Source organism: Cygnus atratus, chromosome 30, assembly GCF_013377495.2.
Source record: "Cygnus atratus isolate AKBS03 ecotype Queensland, Australia chromosome 30, CAtr_DNAZoo_HiC_assembly, whole genome shotgun sequence".
In the NCBI taxonomy this organism is placed as follows: Eukaryota; Metazoa; Chordata; class Aves; order Anseriformes; family Anatidae; genus Cygnus; species Cygnus atratus.
In genome coordinates this window covers 125,405-145,922 of record NC_066391.1, presented here as the reverse complement: position 1 = coordinate 145,922, position 20,518 = coordinate 125,405, and the positions used below count along the sequence as shown (strand labels likewise).

Below are 20,518 nucleotides of genomic sequence, written 5' to 3'. Positions count from 1 at the left end.
CCCCCTCCCCCAGCCATGAGGCCCCCCCCCCCCCCCATGAGACCCCCCAGGGGACACCCCACTCCCCCCCATGAGACCCCCCCGAAACTCCCCCCACTTGAGGCCCCCCCTGTAAGACTCCCCATGACATCCCCCATGAGACCCCCTCCCCGTGAGACCCCCCCCCACAAGACCCCCCCGAAACTCCACCTCCTTGAGACCCCCCCCTTGAGACCCCCCCATGACACCCCCCCACATGAGACCCCCCCAATGAGATCCCCCCGACCCCCCTCCACTTGAGACGCCCCCCAACCCCCCCCACTTGAGACCCCATGTGAGACTCTCCCGTGAGACCCCCTCCCCGAGAGACCCCCCCCAAAACTCCCCCCACTTGATACCCCCCCGATCCCCCCCCCACTTGAGACTCCCCATGAGGCCCCCCGAGGCCCCCCCACTTGAGACCCCCCCCCATTGAAACCCTCTCACTGAGACCCCCCCGTGAGACCCCCCCTTCCCATGACACCCCCCTGTAAACTCCCCGCCATGAGACCCCCTTCCTGTGAGACCCCCCCATAACCCCCCCTACTTGAGACCCCCCTATGAGACCCCCCCCATGAGACCCCCCTTCCTGTGAGAACCCCCCCATAACCCCCCCTACTTGAGACCCCCCCCGTGAGACCCCCCACAACATCCCCCCACACGAGATTGCCCCACACGAGACCCCCCCACTTGAGACCCCCCCCCCCACTTGAGACCTCCCCCCACTTGAGATCCCCCCCCGTGGCCCCCCCCCCAAGAAAAGCACGGAGCCGGCCCCATCACAGCTCCCATCTTTATAGGGACAGAGGTGGAACGGGGGGTCCCCAAGGTGGGGGGGGGGGGTCCCCGAGGTGGGGGGAGGGGGAGGTGTCTCCGTGGCATGTGGGGGGGGTCTCCGTGGGGAGAGTCCTTGGGGAGGGGGGGCATGGCCGTGGCCCCCCCTTAGCTGGTGCGGAGCTGGTAGTCTGCGGGAGGGGGAGCAGCGGTGAGGGAGGGTCCCCAAAGTGTGTGTGGGGGGATCCCCAAAGTGTGGGGGGGTCCCCAGGGCGGGGGGGTCCCGGGGGGGTCCCACTCACCCCCGCTCTGGGTGATGTAGCGCACCCAAGGCAGCGCCTGGTAGCCGCTCTTCTCGATGATCTTCATGTACCGCACCTGGTGGCACGGCGGTTGGGGATGCTGTGTGTCCCATCCCCCCCCCCCAAAAAAAAAGGGGACCCCGACACCCCCCCAAAACCCAGGACACCCCCACAGGCCATGTCCCCACTCCCCTGTCCCCAAAACATCGGGGTCACCTCCCTGGGGCCACCCCAACCCCACGGCCCCTCCGACGCGTCCCTCCCGCCCCGTCCCCGAATCCATCGGGGGGGGGGGGACCCCGAGGCCACCAAACCCCCCCCCCCCTCCAGCCCCGGTGGTCACCTGGATGCCCGAGACGGTGAAGTAGGGGATCTCGAAGCGGACGGCGATGGGCGGCCGCCCCTCGTCTTCCTCCTTCTCCACGCTGGGCAGCCCGAAGTGGGCGCGCATCAGGTGCTCCTTGCCCCCCTGCGCGGCACGGCACGGCTGGGGACGGCGCGGGGACACCCCCGTGGGGACGGCGGGCACCCCACTGCCGCCCCCATCCCCCCCCACCCCCGGCCGCGCCGGTGGCCTCACCGGGAAGGATTTGATGCTCCAGACGACGAGGTTCTTCTCAGGGAGGTACTTGGCCGAGCCCACGCTGGTCTTGAATTTGGGCGAGTCGGCGTCGCTGGGCACCGGCACCGCGATCTCCACGCCGTTGGCCACCGACTGCTTCTTGAACTGCGCCTTGGCCTTGGGGGGGGGGTGGAACGCGGCGACGGGGTCAACGGGCGGCCTCGGTCCCCTCCGGGGTGCCACCGGGGTGCCTCACCTTGACCATGATCTCGACGCGGCTGTGGGAGAACTTCTCGATGACCGACTCGATCCAGATGAGCGGCTTGGCGCGGGTGCCCAGGCGGTAGGACATGAGCTCGAAGTCGCCGTCGGGCGGCACGAAGGAGATGGTGCGGTCGCTGTCAAAGCGCGAGAGCCGCACGCACTGGTGGAACTTCACGTCCTCCAGCTCCACCGACTTGTTCTTGCCCCCTGCGGACGGGCGGCGCCGTGGGGGACGCGCACCGCGCCAGGGGACGGGGACGGCCCCCCCCCGACGTCCCCGCGCCCACCCCGGCGGCACTCACGTCCCGTCAGCTCGAAGAGGACGCGGTCGTTCAAGCCCAGGCGCAGCTCGGGCATCCCCGAGAGGAAAACCTTCAGCTTGATGGTGCCCACCACCTCGCTGAGCAGCACGCTGCCGTTGGCGCTCACCTGCGGGCACCGGACCCAGCACTGGCCCCGGTCCCACCACCACCGGTTTGGTCCCAGTCCCACCACCACCACCGTTATGGCCCCAGTCCCACCACCACTACCACCACCACCGGTTTGGCCCCAGTCCCACCACCACTAGTGTGGCCCCAGTCCCAACACCACCACCAGCTGGGTTCCAGTCCCACCACCACCACCATTTAGGCCCCAGTCCCACCACTACCACCACCAGTCCGACCCCAGTCCCACCACCACCACCATTTAGGCCCCAGTCCCACCACTACCACCACCAGTCCGACCCAGTCCCACCACCGCCACCATTTAGGCCCCAGTCCCACCACTACCACCACCAGTCCGACCCCAGTCCCACCACCACCACCATTTAGGCCCCAGTCCCACCACTACCACCACCAGTCCGACCCCAGTCCCACCACCACCACCATTTAGGCCCCAGTCCCACCACCACCACCAGTCCGACCCCAGTCCCACTACCACCACCAGTTTGACCCAGTCGCTCCCCCCCCCCACCAGTTTGACCCCAGTCCTCCCCCCGGCCCCACCAATTTGGCCCCAGTTCCCCCTCCACCATCTCCAGCCCCATCTCCAGCCCCAACCCCACCACCACGGGCCCCACTACCACCACCACCCCTCACCGGCGGGCACCCAGCAGCAGACCCCGCCGTGTTGGGACACCCCCCCCCCCCCCCATTTTTCGGTGCCCCCCGTTTTGTAGGCGCCCCCCCCCCCTCACCAGCAGGTTCATCGACTCGATCACGTCGATGAAGACCTCGTTCTTCTTGTACTTGATGCCTTCGGAGCGCCAGGACACGGCGTTGGTGACGGTGGTGGGCACGCGGGACTTGCCGGTGTCCAGCTTGTTGCCTTCCTGCGTGATGTACCTGAAGGATGGGGGTGATGGGGGGGGAGTCCTGCCCCCCCCGCAAAGCCCCCCGATCCCCCCGCCCCACTCACTCCTGGAGGATTTTGCTGTCGGTGGTCTGCGGGAAGCCGAAGTCCATCAGCTCGTCCAGCAGCTCGTAGACGATGACGAAGTTGTCCCGGATGCTCTCCTCCTCCAGCTCCTTGAAGTACTCCGAGAAGACCTGGGGACACACACACACACACACACGGGGGGGGGGGGGGCTCCCACCTTTGTCACCCCCCCAGGAGGGTCCAGCCGGGGTCACCGACCCCCCCCCAAAACCCCCTCCCCCGGCCTCACCTCCACCACCTTGTAGAGGAAGGAAAAGACCAAGGAGGCGTTGGCGTTCTTCCTGGTGGTGGCCACAACTGGGGAGGGGGTTAAGGAAAGGCGCCGGGGGGGGGTCCCGGGGGTGGGGTGGGGGGGCAGGAAGGATACGGTAGAGGTTGGCGTGCTTGATCCAGAGGAAATGAACCTGGCCGCGGGTCAGCAGCGGGGCCAAAGCCCCCTCCTCCTCCTTCTGCAGCAGCAGCCCCATGAAGTGCTCGATCTCCCCCATGCTCACGTCCCCCTTGTAGTTGCGGCTGATGAGGGGCTGAGGGGGAGGAGAGCGAGGGGGGGGGGTCAGCCGGGACCCCCCCCTTCCTTTGCACGCCCCTCGCCCACCCCAACCACCACCGCTTCTCCACGCGCTTGTCCCCAAGGATGGCGGTGACGGGGGGGGGGGGGACCCGCCGTGACCTTGGCTGACCTTGAGGCCGGGGCCCATGGGGTGTTGGGGTCCTGGGGGTGGGTGGGGAGTGGGGTGGGGGGTCCCAACCGAGGGGGGGGGGGGGGGTCTCACCTTCCCCTTGAGGTCCAGGATGAAGACGGCGGAGGCGGACATGGCCCTGGCTGCCGCTTCCTCCTTCCCCGTCACCTGCGCCAGGTGAGCGGCTGCGCCCATGGCCCGGTGGGGCCTTAAAGGGGACGGCTCCGGGGGGGGGGAGGACTCGGGGGGGGTGTCACGGCCCCCCAGCCCCATTTGTGGGGGGGCCCCAAGCTCGGCTTGGCCTTGTCCCGGGGGCTGTGGGTGGCTCCGTCCCTGTGTGGGGATGGGGGATGGGGAGGGGTGGGCAGCACGGATGGGGGGGCCCCACAATCTGGGGGGGTCATGGTTTAACTGGGGTGTGGGGGGGTGAGCAGCCCCCCAGCACCCAGGACCCCCATGTGTAGGGCTGGAGGGGCTGGCAGCCCCTTCCTAGCTGGGACCCCCCCGTCCTGGCCTGGGGGGTACATCTCTGCAGGCCCCCAACACCTGGGAACCCCCTTCCTGACCCTCAGGGGCTCCCCACAGCCCCCCCCCCCCCCACCGTGGACACCCACCCTGATCCAGGGGGGGCTCCCTGCAGCCCCCCAACACCCAGAACCCCCACCCTGACTGTGGAGGGCTCCCTGCAGCCCCCCAAAAACCGAGACCCCCACCCTGATCCTGGGGGGGCTTCCTGCAGCCCCCCAACACCCAGAATCCCTATCCTAACTAGGGGGGGGGCTCCCTGCAGCCCCCAACACCCAGCCCCCCCCCAGCTGTGTGTGGGGGCTCCCTGCAGCCCCCTCCCCCACCCTGGACCCCCTCCCCCCGATCCTGGGGGGGTTCCCTGCAGCCCCCCCCAATCCCCAGGACCCCCAACCCACCCTGGGGGGGGCTCCCCGCAGCCCCCCAACACCCGACCGTGCGCCCCCCCCCCCCAGCACCGAGCCCAACCGTGATGGGCAGAAGGGGGGGGGGAGCGATTGGGGGGCGGGGGTCAGGGGGCGGGGCTAAGAAGAGGGGGCGGGGCCACGGGCGGGGGGCGGGGCCACGGTAACGGCGCCCCCTCCCCTTCGGTTGCTCGGAGCCGCAGGCGCAACGCCCCGGGAGCGGCCGGAACGGCGGCAGCGGGGGGGGGGATTCGGAGCATCCCCGAGCCCCCGCCATGGGGGAGAGGAAGGACCCGGACGGCGCTTACGGTACCGGGGCGGCGAGGGGACCCCCGGAACCCTTGGGAACCCCGGGACCCCCCCCCCTCGGTTGTCTCCTTGGGGGGGGGTCCCCCCGGTTTCCCATCCGTTATGGGGGTCCCCTCCCCGGCAGCAGCCTGCCTGGGGGTCCCCGGGGTGGGCTGCTGGGGGGGGGGGGGGACGACCTGGGGGGGAGGACCACCAGGGTGGGGGCTCACCAGGTTTTGGGTGTCACCAAGTTTTGGGTGTCACCAAGTTTTGGGAGCACCGAATTTGGGGGAGGGGGGGGCACTGGGTTTTGTGACTGCCATGCGTGGGGGCTGCTGGGTTTGGGGAGCACTGAGGTTTTTTTTTTTGGGGGGGGGGGTACGGCTACCACCGAGTGTGGGGGCTGCTGGGTTTGGGGGCCACTGGATTTGGGGGCCACCAGGTTTGGGGGCCGCTGGATTTGGGGGCCACCAGGTTTGGGGACCACCAAGTTTGGGGACTGCTGGGTTTGGGGGGCACCAGCTTTGGGGAGCACTGAGTTTTTTTGGGGGGGTACAGTCACCACCGAGTGTGGGGGCCACCCCGTTTGGGGACCACCCTGTTTGGAGGTTTCTGGGTTTTGGGACCGCTGGTTTGGGGGCTGCTGGATTTGGGGACCACTGAGTTTGCAGACTGTGAAGTTTTGGGACCACCAAGTTTGGGGGTTGCCGGCTTTGAGGGGGGGGTCACTGGGTTTGGCGAGCACCGAGTTTGGGGGCTGCCGGTTTTGGGGCCCCCCAGCTTTGGGGACCACCGAGGTTTGGGGGGCGAATCGTGCGCGGTGAGACGGGGACGGTCTCAGGGTGGGGCACCGCTGCTGGCACCCCAAGTGCCACCAACCAGACCTGGGCGTGCCGACGCGGTGCCACCGTCCTCTGACACCAACCCAGGGGTCCCGGCGTCCCCACGGGTGGGGGGGGCACAGCGGGGTCACGCGTCCCGGCCCCTTCCGTGCCCCTCTTTTGTTCCCGCGACGCATCCGGGGGTGCTGAGCCCCGCTCCCTGACATCACCGGCAGCCTATGAGCCGCGGGGACATCGCGGCGCCACCGTCCCCAACCCTCTGCAGAGCCGCCCAGCGCCACGCTGATTTATTTATACCCCCTAAATATTTATTTGTCCCCTAAATATTTATTTATACCCCTAAATATAGCAAACCGCCGGGATGAAAAACAAAACCAAACCCGGCTGTGGTCACCGCGCCACCCCACCGGCGGATGGAGGGTGGTGCCCGCCGTGGGCGGTGGGCGCCGGGGCGAGGATGAGGAGGGGATGAAGCAGCTGCCAGGCGAGGATGAGGAGGGGATGAAGCAGCTGCGCCTTTAACGGCGTGTTTTGCACGGCCGGCTGCTCGCTGCTGCGGTTCCTGGCAGACCGGCACGCCCAGGGCTGAGCGCGCAGGGGCTCTTTTGGGGCGAGCAGCGAGGGGATGGGGGACCAGGAGGAGGAGAACTACTACGGGAAGCACGGTAAGGGTTGGGGGGGGCGTTGGGGTGGGGGGCGTGGGGCTCGCCCCCGACCCCGTGCGTGCCGGAGGACCCTCGGCGGCACCGCGGAGTGGGGTGCAGGAAGTTGCAGCGGCCGAGATAAGGCAGAGCGCGAGCCCGGCCCCGCTTTGGTTCGCGGTGCTTCCTGCCTGCGAGGCGGCCGGGAGGGTTCGTTAACACCGAGGCCTTCGTTAGCGCGGCGGTTAATGGCTAACGAGGGCGGCCGGGTGGATCCGCTGTTTATGGGGCGGTGGCGCCGAGGGCACGGAGGGCGCCGTGCAAGGGTCGAGCCCCCCGAGTGGATGTTTTGGGGTGCAGCGTCCCCAGAAAGGGCTGGGAGCTCCCTGGGATGTGGTGGGGTCGCTCTGTGGGGGCGCAGCTCCCTGGGTACCCCAAAACCGATGGGTGTGGGGCTGCTCCGGGCACCCCAAAACCAATGTGCATGGTGTGGGGCTGCTCCAAGCACCCCAGAAACGATGTGTGCGTTGCGGGGCTGCTCCAAGCACCCCAAAAACGATGTGTGCGTTGTAGGGCTGCTCTGGGCACCCAAAACTGATATGTGCGTGGTGTGAGGCTGTTCTGGGCACCCCGAAACTGATGCGTGCAGCACAGGGTTGCTCCAAGCACCCCAAAACCAATATGCGTGGTGCGGAGCTGCTCTGGGCACCCCAAAACCAATGTGCATGGTGTGGGGCTGCTCCAAGCTCCCCAGAACTGATGTGTGCAGCATGGGGCTGCTTCTAGCACCCCAAAACAGATGTGTTCCCTGTGTGGGGCTACTCCAGGCACCCCAAAAGTGCCTTGAATCAGATGTTTCCCTGATACCAGGCTGCTCTGAGTGCCCCCAAACTGGTGTGTCCTCTTATGGGGCTGCTCGCAGCCCCCCAAAGCTGACGCATCCCCTTGTGGGGCTGCTTCAAGCACCCCAAAACTGCTGTGTCCCAGCGTGGGGCTGCTCCAGGCACCCCAAAAGTGCCTTGAATCATACGTCTCCCCAGTAGCAGGCACTCCAGGCCCCCCCAGACTGATGTTTCCTGGTACGGGGCAGCTCCGGGCACCCCAAAATTGACTTGTCCTGGTACGGGGCTGCTCCCAGCACCCCAGAACTGCCTCGAAGCAGACGTGTCCCAGCTCCAGGCCGCTCCCACACTGAAACCGGCCTCACTGGCTGAATTCCCACCCTAAAAATAACGAGGGGCGAAGGAGCGCGGCTTAACCACTGGGCTGCCGGGCAGGAGCGGGGCGCAGGCTGCAGGAGCAGGGGAACGATTTTGGAGAGAGCTGTGGGGAAACTTGCTCTCCAAGGGGATAATTGTTTCCACGCCTGGAAAGCAGAGGCGCTGAAGGAGGGAAATGGCAGCTGGAGATTATTTTCCTCCTCCTCCTGGTTCTCCCAGGCCTTTTGTTTAAAAGCTGGGCCGGGGGTGGGGGGGGTGGTTTGGGAATCGGGGCTCCCCGGTCTGCACAGGGACGGCTCGTGCTTTGCTCACGTCCGTGTTGGGTTTTGGTGCATCGTTGTCACAAGGAGGGGAGAACAAACCTAAAGGGTGGGCTGGAACTTTTCCAGCAGCAATGGGAACGGGATGGGGGTGTCATTTGGCTGTTCCCTCCCCCCCCCCCCACCCCCGGCAGCCTGGTCTTGGTGGCAGCATCGCGTTCCCAAGGGCGCGGAGGTTTCGCTGCCTCCTTGGGGAGGCGGCAGGGAAGCGAAGGGAAAACTCCTCCTCCCCAGTGGTTTTTCCAACTGAGCCGGTTTGTTCTCCATCCCCGCAGGGACGCCGCAGAAATATGACCCGAAGTTCAAAGGTCCCATCTACGACAGGTAAGAGCAGCTCCCCCGCAACCCCCTGGTGGGGCCGGCGGCCGTGCTTACATCCCCGCTTCTCTTCCCGGCCGCAGGGGCTGCACCGATGTGGCCTGCTGCATCCTGCTGGTCCTCGCCATCGTGGGCTATGTCGTGGTGGGCATCGTGGGTACGTATGGTCCGGGGGGGGTCCGAGGGGCCGCGAGCTCCTTGGATAAAATAGAGGTGGGGATGGGGCCGGAGGTAACCAAACTGCCCCGTTTTGTCCCCACTGCCCAGCGTGGACGCACGGGGACCCGCGGAAGGTGATCTACCCCACGGACAGCCGCGGGCAGTTCTGCGGTCATCAGGGAACAGCCAACGAGTAGGTGCCCCCCGGTCCTCCCTGCTCGTGTGCTGCTCGCTGGCGTCGCGACATCCTCGGGGTGGCATTTTGAGCCGTTTTCTTTGCAGGGACAAGCCTTTTCTCTTCTACTTCGACATCGTGAAGTGTGCCAGCCCACTGGTGCTGCTGGAGTTTCAGTGCCCGACCACACAGGTACTTCTGGATGCTCTACCGGTGCAGCTCCCTGGTGCTGGGCTTCTTTAAAAAAGAGAAAAATGCCAAAAATGAAGGGTTTTGCGGCATTCCTGGTGCACTTTCCCACCTTCTCCTCTCCTTGTTCCTAGATCTGCGTGAGCAAATGTCCGGACCGGTACATGACCTACCTGGGTGCCTACAGCTCCCACGTGCCCACCGACCTGCAGTACTACCGGCAGTTCTGCGTGCCCGAATTCGGGGACCTGAGCAAGGTGCGTTGGGCTGCACCGAGCGGGGCTTTGTCCCATCTCAGCCCCAGAACTTCACCTCCCCCTTGCTGTCCCCATCCAGGCTCCCATCGAGGTGCTGAAGGACAAGGAGTGCCCAGCCATGCTCATCCCCAGCACCCCACGTATGTCTGGAGGTGGCTAACGAGCTGCCGTTAACTGATTAACAAACTGGGAACCTGCTCATTATGGCTGGGGAAGCGCTCGTACTCGCTTTGTTTGGGCTTTTTGGGATCCGAGCTGCCCGTTGGGGATTTTGGGGGAGGTTTGTGTGGGTTTGTGAGTGCTGCTGGGGGATTGTTTCAGCGGGATGCTGGACGGGAGCAGCACCATCCCTGGGGTTGCTGGTGGGCGAGCGCGTTTAGGGGTATCCCATGTTGGGGGGGGGGGGGGGCACATCTGCTGAGCCCCCTCTTTTGCAGTGGCTCGCCGCTGCCTCCCGGCCATCCAGGCCAAGAAGGGTGTCATCATGGTGGGGAACGAGACCACCTACGATGACGGGCGCGGGAGCCGCAGGAACGTCACCGAGCTGCTCGAGGGGGCCAGGTGGGTGCCGGCGGACACAGGAGCAGTGACAAGGCTGCTGCGTTATCGCTGCTTCGGGGGGAGCAAACCACGAGGTTTTGGTCTGCACCGCCGCAGGCAGAGCAGACACTGATGCTCTCCCCTGCCTTTTGCTTTTATTTTATTATTATTATTTTTTTGTGTGTTCCAGAAAAGCAAACGTGGTCCTGGAGATGAGGCAGCTGGCCATGAAGATCTTTGAGGACTACACGGTCTCCTGGTACTGGATCATAATGTGAGCAGAGGCTGGCGCCCGTGTGGCACCTGCTCCTGAGGGGCAAAGCTCAGGAGTTCCCCCACCGTTTTCTGCCTTTTCCTGATTTTTGCATAATTTCCATTCAAACCTGACAGCAGAAGGGTGGCAGTGGGTGTAGAGACTGAAGTAAAGTAGGTCCTGAAGGACTGAGCTGTCCCCTTCCCACACCACAGAGGTCCACAGGAGTGGGAAGTGGCACGGGGTTTTTTGGAGCATGTTGGAGCAACTTCGCCCCCACCCCAGTCACCCTCTGTCACGGAGAGTTTCCATTTCTAAGGCTGCCTTCTTCCTCCCGCAGAGGCCTGGTGATCGCAATGGTGGCCAGCTTGATCTTCATCGTCCTGCTCCGCTTCCTGGCCGGGATCATGGTCTGGGTGATGATCGTGCTGGTGATCCTGGTGCTGGGCTACGGTGAGCGATGTCCTCAGTGGTTGGGAGCCTTCTCCATGCTCTCCCTGTTTTCCTTTCCCTATCTTAAGCAGGGTTTGCATGCAGAACCCCCCCAGGCAGAGTCCTTGGACCCAAATATCGGCGGGGTTGGGCAGCACCTCACTCTATGCTGTTGAGTGCCAATACGACAATTTTCTGCTTTCCACCCCAGGAATCTTCCACTGTTACATGGAGTACGCCAATCTGAAGGGGGAAGCTGGTTCTGATGTCTCCCTGACGGACCTTGGGTTTCAGACGGACCTGCGCGTCTACCTCCACCTGCGGCAGACGTGGCTGGCGTTCAGTGAGTCCCTGTCCTCCTGCGGACATGGAGAACGTGCTCGGGAGGGGAGAGCACAGAGACTTCGGGGCCTTCTTGGCCTCTTGGTGGCCCTCTCCAAAAAGCTGGGCTACGGAGGGTGGCTGTGCTCAATGCCACAGGATGGAGCATGTGAAGGCCGTGCTGGATGTCCCTCAGGGAGCGCTGGGCACCACGGTGGATTGGGAAGGCGAGGGTGGACGGTGCCCATGCGCTGACGGGGCTCCCCTTCTCCCTTCCAGTGATCATCCTGTGCGTGGTGGAGGTGGTCATCATCCTGCTGCTCATCTTCCTCCGCAAGAGGATCCTCATCGCCATCGCGCTCATCAAGGAGGCCAGCAGGTACGGGCCACCGTGTCCCCGGGTGGAGGTGGCTGTGGTCACCCGTTGCGAAGGGAGGGGACAACGAGGTGTCCCCGTCTTCATGAGGACTTCCATGGGTTCTAACCGCCTTCCCCCGTCCTCGGCAGGGCTGTTGGCCACATCATGATGTCGCTGCTGTTTCCGCTGTGCACCTTCTTCCTGCTGTGCCTCTGCATCGCCTACTGGGCCAGCACGGCCGTGTATCCTTTCTCCTTCCTTTTCCTGCGCGTTGGCTCCAGGGGAAGGAAGCCGTGGAGACACTGAAAGTCTTCCAGGGTGCTGAACTCATTCCAGAGTCAGGGATGCATCCGCTTGCAAAGCCGCCAGCTGCGGCCTCTGGGTTAAAAGAAACAAAACCCATCGTAGGGAAGCAGAAGATTGGCAAGAGTAAAGCTGCGCTGGGCGTGCTGAGGATCCAGGCTTGTGTTTTTGTGAAGTTGTGTCTCCTTAACTGCCGTGCTGCAGCTTCCTCTCCACCTCCAACGAGGCGGTCTATAAGGTGTTCAACGAGTCAGCGTGCCAGTTTTCTGGGCAGACCTGCAGCCCAGAGGTGAGGATGTCAAGAAATTCATTCCAATGCTATGCTTTACCCGTGAAAGAAAAGATTGTTTCTTACACAAAAAATACTTCGGTGGTCATTCAAGCCTGTAGGCTCTTACAAGCGAAATTCCACTTCTGAACTCATTTGCATCGTGCTGTTATTTTTCTTTAAGCTGTTTTATGTGCAAAGCTTGCTTTTTGATCTGAGCAAATGTGCGAAACGTTGAGCAGGATCAAGTCTTCTGAAAGCCAGCGTGGCTTTGGGTTGACCACGAGATGTTGTCGATCCGCCTCATGGTGCCTAAAATTCTTCTGTCCCCCCCCAGAAATTCAACACGTCCAACGTCACCAAGCTGTGCCCCGACGCCCAGTGCCTCTTCGCGTTCTATGGGGGAGAGACGGCATACCACAAGTACCTCATCATCCTTCAGTTCTTCAACGTCTTCATGTTCTTCTGGCTCGCCAACTTTGTGATCGCGCTGGGGCAGGTGACGCTGGCAGGCGCCTTCGCCTCGTACTACTGGGCCTTCAAGAAACCTGATGACATGCCTGCCTTCCCCCTCTTCTCCGCCTTCGGCCGCGCACTCCGGTACGTCCCTTGAGGAGCACCGCGAGCTTCTCGGGGTTTTCCATGTCTAACTGGAGCGGTTTTCCCAGGTACCACACTGGCTCACTTGCCTTCGGGTCGCTGATCCTTGCCATCGTCCAAGTCATCAGGGTCATTCTGGAGTACCTGGACCACAGGCTGAAAGGTACCAAAATGGGGCTGGGAAATGAGTAGGTGGGCACGGCTGGTGTCTCTGCGGTACCAGAGCCCCAGGGGGACGTCTCCCTCCTTGGAGATGCTCCCTTGAGGTGCTCCAGATGTCTGGAGGTGGTCGTGGGCACCCTGCTCGAGCAGGGGTTGGACCAGATGGACCCAGAGGCTGGGACAGGGACGTGGGCACCTTGAGGCTTGCAGAGGGCCTCTGGGTTCAGCTGCTCATCCTCCTGTCCCATGGTGTTCCTCCAGCTGCAGATAACAAGTTTGCCAAGTTCCTCTTGAGCTGCCTGAAGTGCTGCTTCTGGTGCCTGGAAAAATTTATCAAGTTCCTCAACAGAAACGCCTACATCATGGTAAGGGTCTGCCAGCGTTGGGCACCCAAGGGGTCATGGCTATGGGGGGTATCGGCATACGCGGGGCTGTCTTTGGGAGGCTGTTGAGACCTGTGCCTCTCAATTTCATGGGAAAACGAAGCTTTTCAGCATTTTCTAGCTGTTTTGCTGGAAAGCCTCAACGTTCACTGTGTTGCCTTGTCTTGGGCACGAACCTTTTCAGAGACACCGGGGTGGGGGGGGATTTGGCTTTTGGCCCAATTCGGGTGCTGATGCTTGACCTGCCGGTGGAGGAAAAAGTGCTTCCAGGTTTGGGATTCCTCCAGCCAGCTGAGAATTTTACTCAAGAGATGGGATGAATCGTGGCCTCTTCTCTGGGCTGAATCCTGCACAATGCTGTTCCTCACCTCTCTGCTTCCGTTTCTGTGACCCTTCCTAGATTGCTGTTTATGGCACCAACTTCTGCACCTCCGCCAGGAACGCCTTCTTCCTGCTGATGAGGAACATCATTAGGTGAGGTCCTGCTCGAAAGCCTGGCCTTAGGGCGAGTTCCTGGTGTCCAAGCCCCTCCTGCTGTCAAAAAGGCAGCCAAATGTCCGCTGGGAGCAAGCGCTCACATCTCTCTCATTCCCAGGGTGGCCGTCTTAGATAAAGTCACCGATTTCCTCTTCTTCCTCGGAAAACTCCTCATCGTGGGCAGTGTTGGTAAGTATTGGCCAATAAGCTTCTCCTTGGGGCATTTGCTGCACCCTGAGCCTTCCCAAACCCTGTTTTTTGGTAACGGGAGCCTTCCCCAAACCCCCTCGTTCTGCCCAGGGTCCTGCAGCCATTTATGTGATTTTTGTTTTCCAGGAATCCTCGCTTTCTTTTTCTTCACCCAGCGCATCAAGCTGGTCCAAGACACAGCGCCGTCCCTGAATTACTACTGGGTTCCTATTCTGGTGAGCTGCTTTCTGCTCTGCTGGGGAATTTAGATGTGACCAAAAGAAATCCTTAGCAAGAATGCCTTAAAAATGCTGCTCTGCTGGCTGTCTCTGCAGAGCTGCTTTGTGAAGGCTTATTTTCCATCCCCACTGAAATGAGCCTTTGTTTCGGCTGCTGGCTAGGAGGCGTCTTGCCATCCAGGCTGGCTCTGTCCACCCTTGCTGCAGACGCCTTTTGTTCCCTGTTCCTTTCTGTTCCCCCTCTCCCCAGGGAATTTGGGATTCTCTCCTCCTTGCCAGGTTCCACCTAACCACAGTGTTTCTCTTTCAGACGGTGATTGTGGGCTCCTACCTCATTGCCCACGGGTTCTTCAGCGTCTATGGCATGTGCGTGGACACCCTCTTCCTCTGCTTCTGTAAGTGTCCTCCTCCCGCTGGGCAGCAGAACCTCCCTCCGCCCCAGAGCCATCTGGATCCCAGGGTTTGCTCCCCTGGCCTCTCCGTAGGGTTTTCTCCCACTCTTTCCTTCCCTACCTTCCACCTGCCTTCCTACCAGCCTCTACTCTCCCCTCTACCTGGAAGCCCACAGCCTGTCTCTGGGTCTCTCTGTTTCGGTGCTTTGGTTTTGGGGGAACCTAACTGCTACTAACTTCAATTTTCCTTTTTTTTCCTTTTTGTTTTGTTTCCTTCCCTTCCTCATGTCTCTCCTCGCTCTTCTCCTCCTCTCACCTCTGCTCTGCCTTTCCCTGGCCTCTCCCACTGTTTTGTTCCCCTCTCCCCATCCCGGCTGCTTCTTCCTGGGGTTGTGAAAAGGTGAAGATCTGGAGAGGAACGATGGATCTCCCGAGAGGCCTTACTACATGTCCCCCGAGCTGAGTGCCATCCTGCTGAAGGGGACCCTAGAGCCTTCCAAAAGCACCGATAGCCAAGGCTAGGGCTGGCCCCAGGGTGGCTGCGTGGCCCCAGCAGCCTTCTCCTGCGGCCGCGGTTGGTGCAGAGCTCCCAGCTGGATGTCCTCCAGGTCATCCCGGCCGGAGGGGTGCTGGCTTCTCCCTGCTGTACCAACCCCATCTCCCCGCCCAATAATGAATACTCTTGTATGGAAGGAACAAATCTGGAGTTAATCTGGGCTCCTGCAGAGCTGGGCACATGTGGCCAGGAGCTGTTGAGCCATGCGTGCCCGGTGCTGGTGTGCGGCCAGGTTCGCTCCTGGGGTGGTGGAAAACCGGTGCCCCCGCTCCTCGCCCTGTGCCAAGCGGGTCAGCGCACCCGAGGAACCCCGTGCATGGTGGCGGACGTTTCGCTTTCAGTTCCTGCAGAGTGTTGGGTGTGAAGCAGAGCACGCCCTTCTCATGGGTGAACCCCCCCCCCCGCTGTTGTTGTAAGGAGGTTAAAAGGAGCAGCTGGCGGTGGTTGCAAACTGCCGAGGCTTTTACTCACAGCCTCCTGCGTTTAACAAAGATTTTGGGTCCTCCTGCTGGTGGAGCAGAGGTTGAGCCCCTACGTGGAGGCTTGCCCGGTGCTGTACGAGCTCTGCTTGCTCCAGAGCTGCTTTGGTCGGTGGTTTGGCTGATCTGTGGGTGGAGGAGCTGCTGGACCACGATGGCTTCGTGACGGCTGGGTCCTCTCCTTGTTTTCTCTTGATGCCCCAAGGGTGAGCAAGGCTTAAGGAACGCCATCCTTGGCGACTCACCCTGCACGCCATCCCACAGCTCGTGGTACAAACCCCGAGCAGACGGAGCGCCACCTCCAGCAGGACAAAGGCGCAGTGTTGATGCTTGGATTCCCATCCCGGCGTCGTCCCTTACAAAACGTCCCAGAGCTCTCTTTGCTCAGCTCTGACGCTGGTGCTTTGTGGTTTGTTTTTTCTGTTGTTGTGGTTGTGACTTTCTCGCTGGAGCAGCTGTTTGGCGCCGAGGCCAACCGGTGCGTTCAGTGCTGGGAATGCACCTAATTACTGCGTGCACGTCGCGTGTTGGCGAGGGCATTGTGTGCTGGGCGAGCAATGCTGAGCAAAATCCCTTTGTACTCGTCGCTGGAGCAATTCGGGACGCAGAAGGAGCAAAAATCACTTTGTGCTTGTGGCCCAAGCAATTCAGGACACGGGAGGAGCAGGGAGGGAGGTGGAGGCAGCACTCCGGGGTGACCTCTCCTCACAGCTCCTTCCTGCAGCACTATTTAAACTTTCCCAAGGGAAAAAAAAATAATAATTACGAAACCTTTACTTTCTTCCAAGTAACAATCAGGAAGTTTTCAGAGCACAGCACTCCCTTTAAAACAAGGAGCGGCTGTGACGGTTCGCACGCCGGGAGCCTTTAGGTGCAGCAGAGGGAAAATCCCCTCTCCCCACGATGAGCTGAAAGACCTTTATTTCCACGGGAGCGCCCCAAAGGAATATTTCTTAGCCGGGTGGCACAGTGCTCCTCTGCCATCTCGCTGCCTTTAAGCTCCGTGCCCTGGCCGTGCCAACCCCTGTCTGTGGCCCCCGCTGCTGCGCGGGGGGGTTTCTCGTTGCAGTGGAAGACCTGGAGCGAAACGACGGCTCGGCCGAGAAGCCGTACTTCATGTCTCCCGACCTGAAGAAGCTGCTGAAGAAGACGAACAAGGGCCAGCCGGAGGCGTAGAGCCCGCCGCATCCTCCCCGCTCCTCCGTTTTTTCCCTTCCCGCGCCGGGAGCAAGGTTGCGGGGTTGCACCCGGCGCTCAGCACTGCTTGTCCCAGGAGAAAATGCTGTCTCGATGCACCCAAACCACCAGTGAGGCTCTGCGCAGAGCAGCGGGGAAGGGCTCATTTCAGAGAGGACTGTGTGATTGTTAACGATCTGGCGTTAATTGCCAGGGCGGTATAACTCAGCACGGCTCAGCCCCTGCCCATCCCACGTTGGGATGTTTCTGGCCAGAACCTGCTGGCGCTGATAAAAGCAGCGTGGGACCGGCTCTGGCACGAGCACAAGGCAAAGTCCGGTCTTCAGGGGCATTGAGCCAACAGCAAAGTGAATTTTAAAGTAAATGAGAAATCCGACAATGCCGTCATGTTCAGGGCAGCCGTGCTCGGCTGCCTCGTAGCGCCTGGACAAACCCAGGCGTTGCAGTGACCGCCGAGCCAAGCAGCTGCCCTGGTGGTGGCTTTAGGCAGCTCTCTGGCTTGCTGCTGATTTGCAGCCCCCCCCCCCAAAATATTTGGGTGAAACTGGTTCCCACCTGGAGAGCCAGAACGTGCAGAAACAGCCTTGCTTCTCTTGCTGTCTTTCGAAGACTCTTTAGGGTTCTGCTTTGGGGTTTTTGGTGGGTGCAGATTAGAGAAGTAATCACTTTATGAATAAGCTCGTTATTGCTCTTATAACCATGTGCGAAGGTGGAAGGAAATCCCGGGTTGAAGGTGCCCAGCTATCCGAGGGGGCCATGAACTGGGACAGATGGGCGTACTCTGTGCAGTTATTTCATCGTGCTGAAAGGGCTGACAGCTTCCACCCCATCCTCTGAACAAATCCTGCGTTACGTTTTCCAAAATGTGGCAGCAAAGTGTCCCTAACACGTCAACAAAATTAGCTAGTGGTGCTTTGCCTGTGTGATGATCTAGGAAGACCCCCCCACCTGTCGGCATGGTAAAGTAGTGTGTGTATGTGTATATATATACATATATATCTATTTTTTTTTTTAGGTTTACATTAGGTAATTTTAAGCAAACCAAATGCCAAACAGGTTGCCTTATGTCCTGAGACGCCACGGGGCTTTCTGGACTTTTAGCTAGCTGCTTTTTCTAATAGGAAGGTGCAGACCTCTAGCAGCTTCCATCAGAAAAACAAGGGAGATTTTTGAGAAATAGATTGAAGGAGGTTAAATATCGCTGCCTCAGAGCATTAAAACGTAAATAAAATACCGAAGCTTCCTTTGAGCAGATCACGGGAGCTACACAGCCCTGCTGTTGTGAACGGGGAACTGCAGGAGCCACGTGTGCCAATTTCAAGGAGGCTTTGCCCAGGTGTAGTCACCTCCAAGGATTTTACCTGATTGCGCTTTATTCTGCTTTAAAATAAATTCGCTGAGGTGTGAAATGGAGAACTTAAGCAGCTCCCGAAGCACAGGGTGGGCAGCAGGAGGTTTGTGGGGCTGCAGGCACCTCCTTCTCTTAAAAATTGCAAAACTTCTTTATTACAAGGGTTTAAATTTGGTTAGCCACGTGTAACTGTAACTCGAGCTCAAAGGTATATTCTGCTTCTTTTATACGTATTTCTCAGTAATCTTTAGATCCCTGTAGTATTTTTGTAAGATACAAGAGACGTTTTCTATTTGCACTATTAACTGCTTTGGGGGGGTTCTATATTTTGGTTTTAGCCGTTTCCCGGTGGTTTCAGTTCTCCAGCCGTTGCTGTGATCCCTTCCAGTACTGCTTTAGGGACAGGTGTTGAAACAGTCATGTGCTGAGGTGATGCTAACTCGGGGGCAAAGCTTTAAAAAAAAAATAAAATAAGGCATTAAAGAGGAGAATCGTCCTCTCAGTTCAGGATAGGCGGTCAGTAGGTAAGTGGGAGCAATCATAGGAATGTATTAATTTTACAGCTGCAGTAGCAGCCATGAGAAAATACTTTCTGGGGCATGATTCTAGTCCTGAATTATTATTTTTTTTTTCCCCTTTCCTCTGGCATCCTTGCATATGTTTTGAGTTGTGTTTTTCCATTTTTTTTTTTTTTTTTTTTCCTGTTTGAAGTTTATGTATAGAGGGCAAATTCACTGCTTGCTCCTAGACATCAGCTGTTAACTTTTCATGCTTTGGTTGTGGAAATGCTGTCCAAGGTAACAGGACCATCAGTAACCGACATTTATGTGCATCAACATACACCACAGATTGTTAGGTCTGAAAATACGAAGGTTGAAAAAGGACTGTTAATATAGCAAAAGGTGCTCTTCGTTTGGGACATGGGGCTGGCTCTGCTGTGTTGTGTAAACTTGGGATTCAAGGGGCAGAATTAGGGGATCCTATTTATTTCCTGCTGAGGAAATGGTATTCACGCCACAGCAGGGTTTTAGCATCCAGAAAGGCTTCACTCGATGACTTCCACTGTTTCTTTCTGCAAGCGCGGGCTGATGCCTGCACCTGGGAGTACACCTCCTATGCCTAAGCCATGTATTTAAAAATATCTTTCATCTTTAGGAATAATTGCGCTCTTTTCTGTCTTGCGAGATGCTCCTTTTGCCCCTGTGATCCACGCATGCTCCTTGTTACTCCCCGAATCATCCCAGGGCCCTGCTTAAAAGCTGCAGGGCTGATGTTCTACACCCCCCTTCCTTTTAAATGTGTTTCTCCGAGGCATTAAGTACAGCTGCTGTGCACCGGGGCCCCTATGCAAGCACACACCTCCAGCTGGAACGTACGCGCGTGTTTCCGATGTCACATGCGGCGGTTGTGTTGATGTCAGCATTCCAACCAGAAATAAAGTGCCTATTTGGACCTCACTTCCACCACACGGCTCATTTGGGGCTCTGACGTGATGGCAAAAGCTTTGTCGTGTTCTCTGCAGCGACTCAGAGAGGGGTTGAGGGTGGAAGGGACCTCTGGGGACCCCCGCGTCCAACCCCTTGTTCAGTCAGGCCTCTGCTCAGAAATGGTACAATCGGTACATTCGCCTCACTCAAATTCTGTCAAACTTCCAGCTTTTCAAAGAGGCAAAGCCTGGACCTTTTTCTGGAAAGAGGTCTGGCAAAACCCAAGTGATGGGAAAGCAGGAAACATGCCCAACCTCGCTGAAGCTGGGAACTGTGTCGGTGGGGATGCTCCCGCTGGACCAAGTCGTTAACACCAAGCACCAGCTTCACTCGAGTGCCTCGGAGAGGTTGTGCAGGGCACGGGGCCCTGAACTGATCAGGCAGGCCGCAAAAAAGCGGTTTTGGGTGTGAGTGATCACGCTGTGTGATCTACCAGGCATGTTTACCCCGTGAACAGGCAGCAGTCTCCTGAGCATTAGCTCCTCTCCAGCACAGATCGCTTGAAAAGCAGATGAAAAAAGGCACCAGTTCGCAGCACTCTGCCTGCCTTCTGCCCCATGCTATGGAACAGCTGGAGAAAACACAGAGCGTGACTGTGTGGGTAAAAGAAACTGCTGGCTTTCACCCCAAAAATGGTAAAAAAAAAAAAAATAATAATAATAATAAAAAGGGTAAAGCTTGCTCAAGCACACTCAACTTTCTGCTTCCTATTTTCAGAGTCTGGGGCTTGATTTTTTTTTTTTTTTTTGACTGTTACAAGCTATTGCCCAAGAATCCTGTAACCACATGTGCTGGGTCTGGCTGGGATGGAGTTAACTTTCCCTGCAGCAGCCCATGCAGTGCTGTGCTCCACACGTGTAGCTAGAACAGCACTGGTATCACACCAGCGTTGTGCTCATTGCTGCACAATACTGGCACAGCATCAGGACTCCCTCCAAGCCCCCAAGAGCCAGCAGGCTGGGGGTGGGCAAGTGATGGGCAGGGGACATCACCAGGGCAGCTGAACTAAGCCCACCAAAGGGATAAAAGGTGGGAAAGGGGAAGGGGGGGGGGGGTAGCTGTCCTTCTTAAAACGTCCGTCCTACTCCCGAACAGCGTCTACGTGTATTGACGCCCTGCTTCAGGGACGGGGCTAAGCACCACTTGTTAGCGGTAAGTAGAGAGTAATTTCTTT

At 59.7% G+C, this 20,518-nt stretch overlaps 2 protein-coding genes across 6 annotated transcripts; one reads left to right on the top strand and one right to left on the bottom strand.

Moving 5' to 3' along the window:
• Nucleotides 1-960: 960 nt before the first annotated feature.
• AP1M2 (adaptor related protein complex 1 subunit mu 2) lies at nucleotides 961-4,154 on the bottom strand. Of its 2 annotated transcripts, none has more exons than XM_035572587.1 (11): nucleotides 4,113-4,154; nucleotides 3,707-3,863; nucleotides 3,569-3,636; nucleotides 3,319-3,449; nucleotides 3,098-3,245; nucleotides 2,208-2,349; nucleotides 1,913-2,127; nucleotides 1,675-1,833; nucleotides 1,438-1,563; nucleotides 1,095-1,170; nucleotides 961-983 (listed from the first exon to the last, which is right to left on the bottom strand). In XM_035572587.1, exons 1-11 carry the CDS (start codon nucleotides 4,152-4,154, stop codon nucleotides 961-963), a joined length of 1,287 nt encoding a protein of 428 aa, XP_035428480.1. The 2 variants fall into 2 exon arrangements, with proteins under 2 accessions (XP_035428480.1, XP_035428481.1); XM_035572588.1 differs by having other exon boundaries at nucleotides 2,223-2,349.
• A 920-nt stretch (nucleotides 4,155-5,074) lies between these two features.
• Nucleotides 5,075-19,314, top strand: SLC44A2 (solute carrier family 44 member 2). Of its 4 annotated transcripts, none has more exons than XM_035572586.1 (22): nucleotides 5,075-5,257; nucleotides 8,535-8,583; nucleotides 8,661-8,734; nucleotides 8,845-8,929; nucleotides 9,019-9,103; nucleotides 9,235-9,357; nucleotides 9,437-9,497; nucleotides 9,795-9,918; nucleotides 10,088-10,171; nucleotides 10,491-10,603; nucleotides 10,794-10,925; nucleotides 11,183-11,282; nucleotides 11,411-11,503; nucleotides 11,769-11,853; nucleotides 12,170-12,432; nucleotides 12,501-12,595; nucleotides 12,856-12,959; nucleotides 13,378-13,451; nucleotides 13,573-13,643; nucleotides 13,791-13,879; nucleotides 14,193-14,277; nucleotides 16,379-19,314. In XM_035572586.1, exons 1-22 carry the CDS (start codon nucleotides 5,224-5,226, stop codon nucleotides 16,483-16,485), a joined length of 2,130 nt encoding a protein of 709 aa, XP_035428479.1. In that variant the 5' UTR covers nucleotides 5,075-5,223; the 3' UTR covers nucleotides 16,486-19,314. The 4 variants fall into 4 exon arrangements, with proteins under 4 accessions (XP_035428479.1, XP_035428477.1, XP_035428478.1 ...); XM_035572584.2 differs by having other exon boundaries at nucleotides 5,085-5,257; nucleotides 14,675-19,314; XM_035572585.1 differs by lacking the exon at nucleotides 5,075-5,257 and adding an exon at nucleotides 6,117-6,743.
• Nucleotides 19,315-20,518: the final 1,204 nt, after the last annotated feature.

Coding starts and splice junctions, on each gene's coding strand:
- AP1M2 (XM_035572587.1), bottom strand. CDS start 4,154: ATGTCCGCCTCCGCCGTCTTCATCCTGGACCTCAAGGGGAAG. Junction 3,246..3,318: donor GACAGCAAAATCCTCCAGGA/GTGAGTGGGGCG, acceptor CCCATCCTTCAG/GTACATCACGCAGGAAGGCA. Junction 1,171..1,437: donor TCACCGTCTCGGGCATCCAG/GTGACCACCGGG, acceptor CCGTGCCACCAG/GTGCGGTACATGAAGATCAT.
- SLC44A2 (XM_035572583.1), top strand. CDS start 6,704: ATGGGGGACCAGGAGGAGGAGAACTACTACGGGAAGCACG. Junction 9,358..9,436: donor AATTCGGGGACCTGAGCAAG/GTGCGTTGGGCT, acceptor GTCCCCATCCAG/GCTCCCATCGAGGTGCTGAA. Junction 11,504..11,768: donor TACTGGGCCAGCACGGCCGT/GTATCCTTTCTC, acceptor GCCGTGCTGCAG/CTTCCTCTCCACCTCCAACG.